The sequence below is a fragment of the Saccopteryx leptura genome, chromosome 3, assembly GCF_036850995.1.
Source record: "Saccopteryx leptura isolate mSacLep1 chromosome 3, mSacLep1_pri_phased_curated, whole genome shotgun sequence".
NCBI lineage: Eukaryota > Metazoa > Chordata > Mammalia > Chiroptera > Emballonuridae > Saccopteryx > Saccopteryx leptura.
This window is the reverse complement of record NC_089505.1, coordinates 68,264,136-68,280,047: the sequence shown is the minus strand read 5'-3', so window position 1 is coordinate 68,280,047 and position 15,912 is coordinate 68,264,136. Positions and strand designations below refer to the sequence as shown.

The window sequence follows — 15,912 nt, the reverse complement described above, 5'->3', positions numbered from 1 at the left end:
TATTTCAAGGACTTATCAGCTCCTAGTCATCCTGGGAGTCTAGCGACTTCCCTATCTCTAGGACTTATCTGTCTTATTTATCCTGGGAGTCTGGTCTCATCTATTCCGGGAATGTGCTGTACTTACTGGACCACTTTTTTTTAAGTTATTTTACCAAGCCTATTAATGTATTTTATAGTTTTTATTCAAATGTCACAGTCCTCTCTTCTCCTTCCCTCTTATTCTATTTTTCCTGCACTTTCTCGCCTCCCTCAGCCTTTCCCCTTCCTTCTTGCTTCCATCTCCTCTCCTCTCTCCCTCGATTTCCCTCCTCTCTGAATCACTCTCCTCATCTCTCCCACTCAGCCCTCTCTAGTTTCTGTCTCCTCTCCTTTCTTCCAGCCTCATTCCTTTTTCTCCTCCATGAATCTGTCACCGCTCTTCTTCCCCACCTGAGGGTCCCCCTCTCAGCAGCCTCCCTCCTCCTGTGCTTGTTTCTACCCAGCCTGTCTGGGGGTCCCCTGCATCCTCACCCGAGCACTCCCCTCTCAGTCCACCCAGGGATCCTTGGAGGCTTTGTGGCAGGAGACAGGAGCAGGGTCGGCTGCCAGGCCAGAGGCCCTGGGGTGGGAGGACCTTTGTGACACCCCTTTTCTCTCTTTTCTGCCTGTCCCGGACTCTGGACACTGCCTGGAGGAATCAGGCTTGCCGGAGACCCAGGAAGGAGGGAGCAAAGAGAAAGCTCAGAGACAAGGATTGGAAGTTGCCTGAAGACACCCAGCATGTAAGTGACAGGCCTCCCAGGGTTGCCAGGAATTGGCTCCTTCTCTACTCTGCTGATCCCTGGACTCCTGTCTGAACTCAGTGAAAAAATAGCGACTTTCTTTCTGCTACATTGTCCTCCTTAGTCCTCCACCATCTTCTCTTCTTCAGGCAGCATGGAGCACGGCAGCAGCAGAGAGGACCTCATCAGTCTCTCGGTTCACAAATGAGAAAACAAGCATCTAGTGTTCCTGAGGACGAGCATCTGCTAGGACAGAGGCTTCGTGGGAACCAGGCCTTCTGGAAGAACCACCAGTGCCCCCCGCAGGGCACTTCTCTCCAGGGAGGGGGACCACCTGGGTCGGACTGAGGCCTGAGAGACAGTCTGAGTGAAATCCTCTATCTCTGTCTAGCAGCAAAGGATGGAACTGCAACCCAGCTGTATCAGACATTGGGAATGGAGAGCAGAAAATACAAATGGACAGTGAATGCGGGACGGGCAGGAGGGTGCTGGAGGGGAAGATGGGTGGAGGAAGAATGTTAAAGATTCTGTAAAAATAGAAAATTTTATTCCTAAACAATATATATATATACATCATACTCAGCCAGGTTTTTTTGTTTTTTGTTGTTGTTTGTTTGTTTTGTGAAAGAGACAGAGAGAGGGACAGGCAGGAAAGGGAGAAAGATGAGAAGCATCAATTCTTCATTGCAGTTCCTTAGTTGTTCATTGACTGCTTTCTCACATGTGCCTCGACCAGGGGGCTACAGCAGAGCGAGGGACCCCTTGCTCCAACCAGATGAGCCCACATTCAAACTGGTGACCTCAGGGTCTCAAACCTGGGTCCTCCGTGTCCCAGCCCGACGCTCTATCCACTGTGCCACCACCTAGTCAGGCTCAGCCAGCTTCTTGTATGCCAATTTAAACCTCTGAATTTCGTATTTTCAAGTCATTCTGTGGGTAGATTCTCCCGAATTGCGATATGGAAATGAATATAGGACTGTAAAGGAAACAAGGGGAGGGGGTACTTGGTGTACACAGTTTACTTGGGAGCCTATTTCTAGGAATTGGGCCAAACTGAGTTTGTTGCCTTTGTAATCACACTGTTATCCCTTACTGAATGGAAGGGGGTGAAAATGTGGATGACTGATAGCTTAAGGGGCCCAACCAATTAGCCCCTGACCCTCACCATGGAGTCTCTCAGATGGATTAAATAAAGGAGTCCATAAAATTGCTTCCAGAAGCCACACGCTACAATGCACAATTTGAGGTAATAAAGAGGCTTTTGAAAATACTAAAATTAGTCTTCTATATTTTAAAAGACTGTCATACAGCTCTGTTAAGGACACCTAATCATAGAAAGCCCTTGGCTGGGGAAGGGAGTTTCCTCAATGCCAGAGAGCAGGTGACATTTTGTAGGGCAAAGAAGGACCTCCAAAAGCAGGAAATTGGGAAGCAGAGCAACCACTGAACACGGACCTTGCACGTGCTCTCCCCTCAGACCACAGGTCAGGAGGCTGGCATGGGGCGCACAGGAGGGAAGAGGGCTGAACCCAGTAGGGACAGGAAAGAAGGGCCATGGAAGAGAGAGGCGGGGCTTTGGGAGATGGAGAGGGTGAGAACAGGCCAAGGCCAGGCTGAGGGGCTGGAACTGTGTCCCGAGGGCACTAGGAAGCCATAGGAGGGCTGCGAGCAGGGGCAGAAGTGGGCTGAGCTCAGGTGTCAGAAAGCCCCCATGAGGGGGATGGACTGGAGAGGAAAGAAGGAGGCCAGAAGAGGCTGAGCTAATGGTCCAGGTGGGAAAGGAGAACAGGGCTGTGGGCATGGAGACAGGTGAAGGGACGAGGCAGGGTGGAACGGAGAGGCAGAGCGGAGCCACGGTCCGGTCTGGGAGGCTGGGTAGGTGGTGGCGCCACTCACTGGAACAAAGGGTCCCTGCAGAAGCTCTGACAGGGCGGCAGGTGGCACTGACTGCCTGGAGGGCCAGGGGCAGCAGTCATGGGTCTGGAGACCAGCAGCGGGTCTGGGCTAGAGGTGGGTTTGGTAATCATCAAAGGAGAGGTGCTGTTTGGAACCTCCAGTGTGGATAGGTGGGGACTGATGGTCCCCCGGCGAGTCCCCACCCGGCAGTGTGGTCCGCAAACACACACGCACATGTGCAAAATGATGCAGGTATCTGGAGATTCCTGCAGGAGACAACCCAAAGGTCCACTGACACAGGACCAATGAAATCAACTTGAAGCTAGCCATTTCACAAATGAGGATGCATGTTAGATCAGAGATAGAAACCCCTCCAACTCTGTCAAGTGGAGGTGGGGGGAGGTAAAAGCAACACATTTTTGCAAAACTACTGTCATACACAATTGCCTGTCTAGGTAGAGAATACCTCCAGGACAATGCACCCGAGACGGAAACTCGGGTGGTCCCAGGTGAAGGGAGACAGGGTTGGCTAGGTGAGCAGGTAGCATAGGCGCTTTGCTTTGGACCCTTCTGTACCTTTTGAGGTTTGTGCTATACCCCCAGATACCCTTGGCAAAGACAATGAAGCCATGAATGAGGTCTCCAGGGACAGGCAAGAGTTGGAAGAGAAGTTTAATGAGGACAGAGCCCCAGGGAGCCTGAACTAGCTCAGATGATGACTAGACTATAGTACAGAATAACTGTGCTAGCCTGAGAGCCCTAGAAAAAATTTTAGAGAAAAAGGATGTAGTCTGATAAGCTTACAAATTGCAATCCATTAAAAAAATAACAAAACGGTCAGGTAAATGATTGGGGAGGGGTGGAGAGAGTGCACCTGCAAACCACACAGAGGGTCGAGAGAACTCTGCTTCACAGAAGCATCACCTCAAGGGTCTAGGAAAAAGTGACAGAATTCACGTGGAGCAGACAGGAAAATGCGGTCTCATGCCAGCCAAAAAAGAAATGCCAGTTAGAGCCAGGACACCATTTTATGTATGAAAGCTATAGAACAGTGAAACAATAACCCCCAATGCTGACAGGTGTGTAACATAATGGACACTAAAAATAAATCAGGCCCTGGCTGGTTGGATCAGTGGTAGAGCATCGGTCTAGCGTGTGGAAGTCCCGGGTTTGATTCCCAGCCAAGGCACACAGAAGTGCCTCCACTCCTCCTTCTCACTTTTCTCTGTCTTCCCCTCCTGCAGTCATGGCTTGATTGGAGCAAGTTGGCCCCGGGCATTGAGGATGGCTCCATGTCCTCCACCTCAGGCCGCTAAGATCTCAGTTGCTGAGCAACGCCCCCTAGTGGGCTTGCCAGGTGGTTCCTGGTCAGGGTGCATGCAGGCGTCTGTCTCTGCCTTCCCTTCTCACTGAATTAAAAAAAAAAATCGGTGGGACCTTTGGGGACTCTCCGGCCATCAGTTACAGTGCACAGGCAAGGAGGGTCCCAGGGGGCTGCCTGCGGAGGGGAGAGATAGGGTCAAGGGCAGGGCCATAGCTGGCCAAGTCCAAGGGCATCAGGAAACAGAGGCACGCTGGGGTCTCAGCAACATCAGACGTCTCACAAGAGGATTCTAAACCAGACGCTGCCACCGAGCAAAGGCCAGAAACAGTTCTCAGAAAATACCGCAGCACAAGCTCACTCCACCTCACTCATGAGACGCAGAGTCTTTGAGCAGTGAGTCAGAGGGAAGCGGGGACTGGAGTTTGCCCCGTGGAAGCAACTTAGCAACAGGGAATCAGTTCGCAAAGGCCATTCCAGTTCCCAGCTTTTATCTTAGGTTCACCTGCATTCCTGGCAATGTCCCTGGTTGACGGAACTCAAGGGCACCTTCCTGGGGAAGCATGGAGGACCAGGTCACTCCGGGCAGTGGCAGGACAACTGTGCAGGAGCAAACAGGCCAGTGGCAGACAGTGGGTAGAATTCTTGACTTCTGTGTTACAAAGTGGGGAGATGCCCAGCGTCCCTGTGTGCTTGTGCTCCACACACTCTCAGGGGGGAAAAGGAGGAAAACTTCCCAGCACAAACTTCCGGCATCACATGCTCATGAAAACGCTTCTGAACTGCCACCGTGACCCCACTTTTAGTCACATGTCCCCAGGAAATAATTCAAACACACCAAACAGAGGTTGGCGGCTGACGCTCCCTATAGGGCTATTTATAAAGCAAGAAGTGAGCTATTGAACATTTGGGGAACAGTTTAATGAACTGCCTCACGACACAGAGGAATGTCATACAGCCATGGCAACGACAATGGCCATGTTTTGGGGTTTCTGAATAATTCATAATGTGAACATCAAATTCAGTAATGCCTATATACATTATATACATCAGGGCCACCTAGAGCCAAGTCAACATGTACACCTGGCTGCTGGAAGTTGCAACTTTTCAAAACTTCATGTATTTCAGCATATTCTCATCAGTGTTTTTAAACAGACAACAGGGAGGGGGGGGGGAATAAATAGCAAAAGCCTAGGCATCCTCCCTCTCCTAGTGCCAGCGTCCCAGGGAAGACGGCCCAGGTAGGTGGGATTCTATTCACATCCCCAGGTCCTACACTCCACGAAATGTTTTGTGCTCATTTTAAACATCATTTCTTCAAGCCCAGAAACCCATGGAGGGCCTGGCATCCTGGGCAAAAAAAGGGCAGAGCAGGGCTCGAGGGCAGGGCTTCAGGAGGACAGAGCCAGGCACCCTGGCAGCAGGCCTGTTCTGTGCCCTCAGGGGCAGGTAGGAGTGCTGCAGTCGAGTTAGGGGGAAGGCTGGGTGAGAACAAAGGCACGGAGACTGGAGAGCACGGGCATGTTGCCAGACTACAGGGTTTGGGGGTGGGAGGGACAGGATATACGGTCAGAGGGGCCCAGAAGCTTGGGCTCCATCTTGAGGGCAAAGGGAAGCCTTTGGGGCTACAGCGGGGCCACAGGGCAGGCAGGAGGCAGCAGGGCCCAGAATCCAATGCCCTTCCACTGACAGGAACACCGAGGCCACAGGAAAGGGACTCATGGGGAGAGGCCAGCGAATCCTTCCTGAGATGACCAAGGGCTCGAGCACTCCAGGCAGGAAGGAAGTGCCCCAGGCTAAAGAAGACGGGGTGCTGAGTGACCCCAGGCTCCTCACCGGCCACTGCCCCCGCCGCCACCCCCACCGCCGCTGCCCCCCTGGCCCCCGGCATCCGGTGCTCCTGACATCATGAGGAACAGGACGACAGGAATGATGTACATCCACTGTGGGCCACACAGGACGATGGACAGACAAACACAGAGAAACAGAGAAAAGGGAGATGAGCACGAGCAGCATTTCCCCAGGGCAGGGACGATGGGGCTGGCGCAAGGGAAGGCCACGTAAGGACAGGGCCCAGGTCCCCTACAACACTACGGGTGGGGGAGGGCCAGAAGGGTGCAGGGAAGGCGGAGGCGGGAGGGGGCTCAGTCCTCACTCAGGCCTCCTGCGGTGACGGCGCGGGCCCAGGGGCAGCAGGACGCAGGGCTGTGAGCAACACGGCCCCCCCCAGGATGAGGTGCCACTGAGGAGGGAGGGGCACAGGTCAGGGCTGGTGGTGGCCATAGGGTCCTGTGGCCATCAGGGAGGGCAAAGCCAGGATAGGCAAACTCTAGGCCTTTCGAGGCCTGTTTCCTAGCAACTCAGCAGTTAGGCTCTCCTGAGTCAGAGGCCCCTTGGGCACACAGCCATGCTGGCCTCCCACATCCGAGGCTTTGGCACAGTGGGAGCATGCCCAGGTCCAAAAACCCTGGGCCTCAGAGCTGCTCAGGCAGTGCAGGCTTGTCCCCTCCTTAGCTCCAGATGAGTCCCCTGGGCACCTTGGCCCAAAGCACGCCCACCCCAAATGCCCCTGTCTATTGCCACCTGCTTCCTGGGCCCAGTTGGAGGACCACAGCAGCCTCCCCTCCTTGTCAACCAGCCATTCCTTCTGACATCTCTGACATCCCCCACCTCCAGGCTCGTTGACCCAGTTCCAGCCAGGCTGGCAGGCCCAGCTCGGGCCTCTTCCTCTCCCCTGGACCCTTGTCCCGGCCCGCTTCTAGAACTGCCCGGTCCCTCCCCTCACCAAGCCCTCCTCACAGCACTTCCTACAACCGGGTCTGCCCCAACCCAGCCCCCCCACACCCCGTTCCCAGCACTGCCAGCGCTGGGCAGGCCATTCACTGAGACTGGACTCCCTGTGGCCACTGCTTTGAGTCGACAGGGGCTCCAGACCTCACGGGCTCCATCCAGGCCTGCGCTCAGTCTGGGCGCCAGGAGGTCATGCACCGAGGTCCTGGAGGAGACCAGCAGGGCCCACATGCAGGAGGCCAGGAGGACGAGGGGCAGGGCAGGGGACACTCAGGACAGGAGTGGGGCTTGTTGGGGAGGGGCGGAGAAGGCAAGACCCCACTCACATATTTGGCAAAAAACGACTTCTGCTCCTGAGGGTTCTTGGCCTTCTGGGCCTGCTCCATCTCCAGGCGCTCGATGAAGGCTGCTGTCTCTGGGCTGTGGGCAGTAGAGGAAGGAGACAGGGCGAGGGACAGGGATCATTCGCTGAGAATACCAGCAAAGGCAGGGTGATGGCCATGCCAGGCCTGGGCTGCCCGAGCCTCCATCCCGTGCCCTCACCCTGGGGCTGTGACTGGCGGCTGCAGCTGCACAGAGGTGTTGAACAGCTCCAGATCCACATCTTCCACCTCGTGGCCCCGGCAGCCCCCAGGGTACGTCACCACCGACAGGCCCACCACGTTGCCTGCCACATCCACGTGCAGCGTCAGTTGATCCGAGAGGTGTGACTCCACCAGAGAGCACTAGGGAGGAAGGTCAGAAGAGGGGGGAACAGGCACTGTTGCCCCTGCCTTGCCCGCACCGGGACTCCTGCCCCTCCCACAGCCCCAGAAGCCTCTTCCATAGCCTCCATGCTTCCTGTCTCTCTCAGCCACAAGCCCAAATGGAGCAGCCCCTCCCAGTCCTAGACACCTGACGCTGCGCCCTCAAAGAACCTATCACATGCACGCAGCTGAGGAGACCCTCGAGGGTAAGACCGAGTCCAAGTTTTCTCCATCCATCAATATTGGCGTACAAATGGTGAAAGCTCGACGGTGACAGGTGGTAGGAGCGAGGATGGGGGCCAGTCCTCCTCACTGACTCACCGCAGGGACGAAGGAGGAGACATAGCCACCAGCTTCTGGGCCATCAGGGGCCCCAGGCCTGCGTGGGACCCGGACACGGTACAGGCCATTCAGAGCTGCCACATCCTGCAGGGCAGGCAGAGGAGGGGGCAGTGAGAGGGATGATGCCAGGGCCCTGCCCCACCAGGCCACATCTGGCAAGGTCTTTCCCCAGTCTCGCCTGGCCAGCATCCCCCTCTCTCCCGACCAGCCAAGCGGAGGATGCCCAGGACTCTTCCCAATGGAGCAGCCCTGCTGGTGGGTGCAGCCAGGACCCTTGCAGCTACATTCGGCCAAAGGGAGAGAGTAGAAGTGGACTCCCTCAGCCCCTCTGTCCCCCCCTCCTCTACCCTGTTGCTTGGAGCCCCACCGGAGCCCCAGCAATTCCCTACAACACCCTTACGGAGGACCAGCTGGCCAGGGAGGAGCCCAGACCTGAAGGAGGCTGTGAAGCCAGGCTACAGGAGAAGGATTGTTCTCTTGTTTAAACGTGGCTACTGTGGGGATCTCATCCTAACTGACTGAATCATCTTGGCTGAATCTGAAGGGTAAGAGGAGCTGGTCTTACGAAAAATGACGGCGGAGAGGGTGTGCTGGGCAGAGGAACAGCAGGACAATGGTCCTGAGGCATGTGTGTCACACTCTAGGGTACATACGTCCCCCCTGCTTGCCAAGCCCCAGGTCCTCTCCTCACCCGGAGTCGGCCCCGCTCCTCCTCACTGAGCTGCCGCTGTGACAGGGACAGAGTGCTGTCCTGCTGGTTCCAGAGTATCGAGCCCCGTTTCCGGAAGTGGGCGTTGTCATCTGTGGGGAGTCTGGGCTGAGTGAGCACCCACTCTAGCACCCTTCAACCCCTGCAGTAACCAGGTCACTTCCCAACCGGAACCCCCATTTTCCCATCTGCAAGTTGGGGCCACCCCACCACACCCTCACAGAGCAGACCAGGGCAGATGCCTGACCCCCACAGCTCCTAAGCCCAGTTCCCGCCTTGCCAGGTGACCCAGGGACATTTCACATAACCTCTCTGAGCCTTAATTTTCCCAGCTGAAAAACACAAGAACTACAGAGCCCAAGAGCTCCCCACCCCCAGGCCATGTCACAATCAACGTGGCTTTCTCGGGCAGATGCCAAGGTCTGACCCAGAAGTTCTGCAGAGGGCCTCAGGTTCAGTGTTTAAAACAAGTGCTCCTGGAGTTTGGAGCCCCAGACTGGATTATTAACCGCTGGGCCACACTGACATCTGTGCACTGGGGACATCTGAATCATGGCAGTTTATTTAGGCTGAGCTCTGGAATGACGCCCAACTTGCCATTCACTTATAAGAGGTCCTTGTGTGGTGCCCCTCTGAGCCCCAGTTTCCTCTTCTGGAAAATGAGGCTACCCTGCATGACTGTTATGAGAATGAGTTAATTCAAACAGAGCATCTCATTCCCAGTGCAGGTACCGGGCTCTGAGGTTATTATTACTGCTGCGCTCACCCTGCTGAACTGGATTTGCCTTACAGGCAGGGGTGAGTTCAAGGCAGAGTTTCTAAGCTCTAGTGCCTGCCCCAGCCCCACCTTCCCAGTGTAATGCAGACACACTCTCCAGGCAGAGAGCTGTTAGTAAAGCGATGGTGTCTCACACCACACAGGCCCCAAACCTTGGGTAAAGGTTCAGGCAAGGACATTGCTGACTCACCGATCTCAAATGAGTGCTCCAGCAGCAGCCCCACAGTGCCACAGCCTTCGCCCTCTCGCCCTTCCGCCCCGGCCTGCAGATGACAGAGAAGACCCCAGTGAGGACCAACGGAGCCCTCGGCAGGGCGGGACCCCAGGACAGACTGGCAGGCTGAAAAAGGAGCCTGATTTTCATACTCATATCCAAACGTTGACGCCTGCCCACAACTCCACCTGGAACCGCTCATTTCGTGAAAATTCAAGATATGGATGGGTCCCCATAAAACCAGAACCTGCAAACAATTGTAACCTCGTTTTCAAGGTAACTATCTCCGGGGCATTTGCACGCCTAGTATCATAAATATTCCTGAGTTAAAGAGGACCCTACGCATCCTTTCCAAGCTAATAATATCCAACAAAAGCCTCGTCTTCACCTTAATTGCCCCAATAGCCAGGATGCCAACCGAGTTCCGCCTCTTAGCAAACACATACAAGGACCCACGCCCTACTTTTCTCCAGATCTTCCCATTTCTCCTACCTCTGCTGCATCCTCCACTCGACGCCCTCGCACCTGCTCAACCTCCTTCCCAAACTTGAATCCTAGAGCTCAAGGCCCCGCTCTCCTTATACATATTCCGCCGACAGAGCGCCTCTCCAATCCCTCGAGAGCTCCCCACCCCCGCCTTTTCTATTTTAGCCGCCCGACCACCGATTGGCCAAGTATTCCAACCCAGCCACACCCCCCTCATGCGTATTCTCGCTGCAGAGTCCCCCGCGTTTGAACCTGGAGTGGAAAGGCAGGCCCCCAATCGCCTCCTCGCGCGCAGCTTTGTTTTCACTGCAACAAGTGCTCAGATGCCAAGATCCCATCCTAGCCCCGCCCCGTCCTCTCGCTTTCTCCCAGTGGTGCAGCCTCCGCGTGCACAGGACTGCAGACGCGTGTCCAGGGTTCTTTCGCCTCTTCCCTCTCGGCCCTGCGCAACCTCGTTTCCACCTTAACCGACCTCAAAGTCCGAGTCTCATGATTTCCATCGGTTTTGCCCCCTGGGCCGAGCCAATGAGTACTCACCCCTCGCACAGCGGCTCCGGACCGGCAACCACTGCCCCGCGCCCGGCTGGGGGCTGCGGCCGCCATCAGCAAGAGCAGGAGTAGCCGAGTGGCCCCCGCACCGGCCGCCGCCATTTTGGCCCCCACCAACCAACCGGCGAGAGAGAGCCGGGCCGCAAAGCACTCCGGGAAGAACGGGCTGCATCCTACCGCTCGTGCGCCTGCGCTGGCGCCTTGCGTCTGCGCACTAGCGCCTGTCCGCTACTGGGGCCTGACGTTAGCAGAGCGGATACCGCCCCCCCCCCCCCCCCCCGGTGACGGCACAAGGGTGGGTGTCTCCGGGTCCACCGCCTGTGACGTCACAGAGCTCAAGGCCCCGCCTGCTGGTTTTCTACCCCGGCTCCTCCCTCCGCTCCCCTTAAGATGCGAGGCGTTGCGGTGGAGCAGGTGTGGTGGAACCAGGTGGCATGGCAGGTGAGAGGCGGAGCCAGGCCGGGAGGGGTTGGACCAAGTGAGGGATGGGACCGGCGGTGTGGAGACAACAGCCCAGAAACCCCTGCTGTCAGCGCCGGGCTGCCCCGGGCCCTACCAGCGGGGGTTACCTGACCCAGCCTCCTGGAACTTCGACCCCCTAGAAGGCATCCTGGTTCCCACCTGTCTCGCGGGCCGGCCTGGACGCCTCCAACGCCACCTTCTGAGCGGCGAATACGACCAGCTGCGACATTTCTCCATCTTTGAGAGCAACTTCGTGCAGGTGTGGAGCCCCAGGACCCCCTGAGCTGAAACCTGAGCCCCTAGTTGAGGAACCCCAGCTCTCCGTGATTCTGACAACTCTCCCATAATGTCCATCTCCTGGAATTCCTGACCGACCCCTTTCCCCATATCTCCAGACCTTTTGCTCCTCTGTGAAACCTGGCCTCCTGTTCCCTTGCTTCTGTTTCCCTGACTTAACACTTGTATGACTCTTGACCTTTGAGCTCAAGATATCTGACTCCCATCTTGGTATTTCATTCACTAGGTTCATGATCCTTAATCTGACCAAGATTCTTGACCTCTGATCCCTCATTTCTGCTCCCCCTTCCATCTATCCAGCTTCTAATCCTTGTCCCCTGGTCCCAGGTGACCCGATTAGGAGAAGTTGCCAACAAGGTAACCATGGGTTTGGCAGCCTCCGGTCCAGCCCTGGAACTTCCAGACCTGTTGCTGCTAGCGGGCCCTGCCAAGGAGAACGGACGCTTGCAGCTCTCCGGGTGACTTCCCCCTCCCCAGCTTAGGCCTCCTTCCCCAGCTCAGGGCTTCCTGGGCTCCCTGCGGCACCTCCTCTCATGCAGATGACCCCCAGAACCAGAAGCCTTGGTTGAAAGGCTCAGGAGAAAGAGGACAGGGCAGTCCACAGGGGCCAGAAATCAGGGATAGAGAGGCCACACCATGGCAGGAGCCAAGAGAATGACCTGCAGCACCTTCATGCCAAGTACCTCCTGGGCTGCTCGCATCAGCTCGTTTCTGAGGCCATACCCTTACATGGGGGGCCCCTTAGCCCCATCCTCCAAAGAGATAAACTGGAGCGCAGAGAGGGGAGCTTCTTGCCCGAGCCCTCACAGAGGGCTGGGATCAGAACCTCAGGCCCCTTGTGATTGCTGACCTCACGAAGCTCAAACCCATGTCAGACTCCACACTGCCCCTTCAAGTCTTAAAACACACATAATGCAAAACATATTTTTCTCCCCCCCTGCATCTAACTCCAGCTGCACATTCCAAAACATTTTCATGGGTGTGATGTGTTTAGAAAAACATTCTGCCAGTGGCTTTGACTTCTTTGTGATTCACCTGGTGGTAGAATCTGTTTCTGACCTGAACGAACTAAGGGCTAATTACAGCCTTTATTTTATTCTGAGTTTGAAACATTTCATAAAGCAGTATTGAGGCGTTTTGTGGTGCACTGGACATTTTCTCTTCTATGATAATTCCTTGTCAGTGCTAACTGTATCCCACTAACTGATCTCACCACTCACTAAGTCATGGCCTCCAGTTGGAAGGACACTAAGGATGGTGCTAAGAAAAGGCTTTGACTCTTATAATCTCCTTGAGCACACTCCCCTCAGTCCCCTCCCTAATAAACACACCATCAAAGTAAAAAACTCAGCCTTGAGACACCCTGGCTCCTCCCTGCTAACCGGCTTATAGCCCAGAGTGACTCTGGACCCCTTCTGATGGGCACCTAGTGTGTGTTAGCCCTTTAATAGTTGTAGGCACATGCTCTTTTCCCCTTTTCCCTCTATCCACACCCTCAGCGTGATATCACCAGTATATGTTTCATATCAACATGAGTAAGGCCCTCTTGTGGCCATACACAATTGAGCAAACTCTCGCCCCTTGGACACCACTCTTACAATGTTGTAGAACATCCTTGAACAAAAGGCTGCCCTCAGATGACCTGGGTTCAGATCCTAGCTTCATGTTTTCACTGGCTTTAGTTAAGTTCCCTACCTGTCTGTGTCTCAGTTTCCTCATCTGGAACATGGGGGGTAAGGGGACAGCCCACCTATAGGGCTCCTGGGAGGGAAACTGAGTAAGTACTTGGAATAGCGCCAATGCAGTCAGTTATATCAATACATCCTCGTCAGCTGTTATTTTTCCATTTTGGAAACGTAATAATAGATGGAGACCCTCCCCACTGAGGGTGTGTCTGGTGTTGGGGTTACAGCCAGCGTGGTAGGCATGGGACATCCATGTGCACAGGTGTATGTAAGATCAGTTCCTAGAGGTAGACTCGCAGGGCCAGAGGGGCGTCTGTGGCTCCATAATTGTGGTTAAGAACATGGAAGACTTGGGTTCAGACCCCGCTGTGTGACCAAGGCCCAGTGACCCACCCTCTCAAGATCGTCTCCTCCTCCACCTTGTTGGACCTTGAATCAGACTAGGGGCCCAAGCAGTACATTTATTCAAATAGTCAAGTGTCCATGGAGTGCCTCCTCTGTGTCAGTCTGGGCACTAGGGAAGCGGCAGTGACAAAATCAGACAAATCTCCGCCCTCAAGCTCACCTTCTATGGGCAGGCAGACAGAATAAATGGCAGTTTGTCCAATGGGGTGAAAGGTCAGTGGAGACATATCAGGCAAGGGACCATCGAGAGGTCTGCAAGCATGGATTTGGTGGCAAATAGGCCAAGGGTTGTAAACAGACTTCTCTGAGAGAGATGAAGCAGCCAGGCCATGGGCATGGCTGGAGGAAGATTTAGGTGAGAACAGCCTGTGCAAAGGTCCTGAAATAGGACTAAGCCTTGCAGATTTCGGAACAGCGAGGAGGCCAGTGTGGCTGCAACGAAGTGAGCCAGGGAAGTAGGCGGTAGGTGAGGGCAGAGAAGAAACAAAGTGGGCAGGTCCTGCAGGACCTCCTGGTCAAGGTGAGTTCTTGGGTTTTACTCTGAGCCAGGGGAGGAACCTGAGCCAACTCAGGCGTTGACGGCACCCTCTGGCGGCCAGTTGGGGAACAGATGGGTGGGCTGGCCGGGGGTGGAGGCGTTGGAGGAAGTTAGAAGTGGTGGGACTGTAGATGCAATTTTAATGGTAAAACCATCAGGAATCCTTGGCAGGACTGAGTTGAGGGTGTGCGAGAGAAAGTCAGATCAGGAGCAACTCCACGCTTCTGACAGAGCAAGCGAGAGGATGCAGTTAAAACTGGGAGAAGAGCAGGTTTGGGGTGGGGATAAGGTCAAGAATTTGGTTGCTGGACATTTTGTATCCAATGGCGATCCAACATCCAAATGGACCTTGATTTTAAGTAGGTGGCTGTCTATTCGAGTATGGGGTTTAGGATCAAGGACCAGTGAGAGACACAAATGTACTTTGTGGTGGAAATTGGGGTTGGATAAGATTCAAAAGGCAAAGTGAAAAAGAACCCCTCCTGGGCACAAAGCGGAGCTGCCAGGCAAGCAACCCAACCCTGAGGGCGCCAGGGCCACGGAGTCAGGAAGGTTCAGAACCTGAGGCCATCCTTTCCACCCGCCCAGGTTGTTCCCCTTGCAGTTCGTCCAGCTCTTCGTCCACAACGAAAGCCACTGTATGCTCAAGGTCAAGTTTCAAACCGGCCGGGCCTTCTACCTGCAGTTGCGGGGTCCGTCCAAAACCCGCAACCGCGAGTTCGGCAAGTGGGTGCGGATGCTCTACCGCCTGCGCTTCCATTCGAACCAGGGCGCTGTGCCCTTCACGCAGGAGTACTCGGTGCTGGCCGCTCTGGAGGCGCCGGAGGAGGAGGGTGGGGAGAAGGACTCCGAGGATCTGACCGAGGGGGAGGAGGTGAGGGGGGAGGAGCAGGGCTCTGAGGAGAGAGGAGGATGGTAGCCTGGGGGTGGGGGGGGCTGGGTCTGAGAGAGGAGGTAGCTGGGGGCCTGGACTCCTGAGTCCTGAAAGGTATGGAGTCTGTGCATAAAGGACGGCAGGAACTCAAAGCAGGGCAGGTCCTGCATGGCCTTGGTGTGCTAGCTAAGGTTCCCAGTTAGGAAACTATAGCCACCCCTTCCAGCCTCTTTCCATAGTGGGATCTGGGGGAGGGGATGCCTGGGCTTCCAAGGGGTTGGGTCAGCCCAGCAAGATGCCCAGTTCCCTGTCAGGCCAGGGGAAGGGAAAGGCACCTGTCCTTGGAGGTGAGGGCAATGGGACCTGCAGGGCCTCTTCCTCTGGATACCCGGCTCCCTGCCTTCTAAGTACAGGGTCTCCCCACCCATCCCAAACTGCAGCTACCTCTGCGACAAACTCTCATACACAGCTTTGTGCCATGGAAGCCGGATTGGATCCACAAACCTCTTAACCCTGGGGACTCTGATGCCTCCAACACCGTCTGAACTCACCAAAGAACCAGAGGTCTAAGTGTCCTGCTTTGGGGCCAGACAGATGAATTATTAAAGTGAATAAAGATTGGCCACTTAAGAACCAATAACCGGGTTATCAGCAGTTGCACCATCATCAGCAATTCAACGTGACCCCCTGGCAGAAGTAACCTTTCCAGGATGCCTCACCCTGGTCTTCCTGTATCCTGTCTGGCTCCTTGGGGGCCACCCCTGAGACTCAGTACCCCCTTGTGTCGTGGCTACCTCACCAGAGTAGCCTTCCCAGTCTGGCCTATGGTTCCTCCCTGGCTCGGCTCAGCTTGTATATGCCGCAGCGGCTGGCTGTCTCCTCCCCGTTCAGGGTAGTTAGTCTAAGAGGTCAACCTCCAAGCAGTATTGGGTTGGCCTCTGATGCTGCCTAGTTGTCATGGCAACATGGTACCTCACTAAAGTAGCTGTTCCAAGATGGCAGCCTCCACGTGGTCTGTGGAGTTGCCTTATGGTGGTGTCCACTCCAACCTGGCCGT

General features: G+C 55.3%; 2 protein-coding genes and 1 long non-coding RNA gene across 5 annotated transcripts; 2 read left to right on the top strand and 1 right to left on the bottom strand.

Annotated features, from left to right (window-relative positions):
* Positions 1-203: 203 nt before the first annotated feature.
* Positions 204-5,154, top strand: LOC136399189 (uncharacterized). Its single transcript, XR_010750108.1, has 2 exons — positions 204-763; positions 913-5,154. It is a non-coding gene; the product is annotated as an uncharacterized lncRNA (long non-coding RNA).
* EMC10 (ER membrane protein complex subunit 10) lies at positions 4,880-10,773 on the bottom strand. Of its 2 annotated transcripts, XM_066374122.1 has the most exons (8): positions 10,583-10,772; positions 9,536-9,608; positions 8,550-8,659; positions 7,838-7,942; positions 7,314-7,495; positions 7,097-7,190; positions 6,136-6,222; positions 5,838-5,923 (listed from the first exon to the last, which is right to left on the bottom strand). In XM_066374122.1, the coding sequence occupies exons 1-7, from the start codon at positions 10,694-10,696 to the stop codon at positions 6,136-6,138; spliced, it is 765 nt and encodes a 254-aa protein (XP_066230219.1). In that variant the 5' UTR covers positions 10,697-10,772; the 3' UTR covers positions 5,838-5,923. The 2 variants fall into 2 exon arrangements, with proteins under 2 accessions (XP_066230218.1, XP_066230219.1); XM_066374121.1 differs by lacking the exon at positions 6,136-6,222 and having other exon boundaries at positions 4,880-5,923; positions 10,583-10,773.
* Positions 10,774-10,895: 122 nt separating this feature from the next.
* On the top strand, positions 10,896-15,317 carry GARIN5A (golgi associated RAB2 interactor 5A). Of its 2 annotated transcripts, none has more exons than XM_066374137.1 (4): positions 10,896-11,035; positions 11,197-11,315; positions 11,681-11,811; positions 14,570-15,317. In XM_066374137.1, exons 1-4 carry the CDS (start codon positions 11,029-11,031, stop codon positions 14,898-14,900), a joined length of 588 nt encoding a protein of 195 aa, XP_066230234.1. In that variant the 5' UTR covers positions 10,896-11,028; the 3' UTR covers positions 14,901-15,317. The 2 variants fall into 2 exon arrangements, with proteins under 2 accessions (XP_066230234.1, XP_066230233.1); XM_066374136.1 differs by having other exon boundaries at positions 11,128-11,315.
* Positions 15,318-15,912: the final 595 nt, after the last annotated feature.

Bases quoted from the DNA above. Each gene is read 5' to 3' on its own strand.
- EMC10 (XM_066374121.1), bottom strand. From the start codon at position 10,696: ATGGCGGCGGCCGGTGCGGGGGCCACTCGGCTACTCCTGCTCTTGCTG. The intron at 7,496-7,837 runs GTGAGTCAGTGA...CTTCCTCCCTAG, and splicing joins TCTCCTCCTTCGTCCCTGCG to TGCTCTCTGGTGGAGTCACA. The intron at 7,191-7,313 runs GTGAGGGCACGG...TACTGCCCACAG, and splicing joins CCGCCAGTCACAGCCCCAGG to CCCAGAGACAGCAGCCTTCA.
- GARIN5A (XM_066374136.1), top strand. The intron at 11,316-11,680 runs GTGTGGAGCCCC...CCCTGGTCCCAG, and splicing joins TTGAGAGCAACTTCGTGCAG to GTGACCCGATTAGGAGAAGT. The intron at 11,812-14,569 runs GTGACTTCCCCC...CCACCCGCCCAG, and splicing joins GGACGCTTGCAGCTCTCCGG to GTTGTTCCCCTTGCAGTTCG.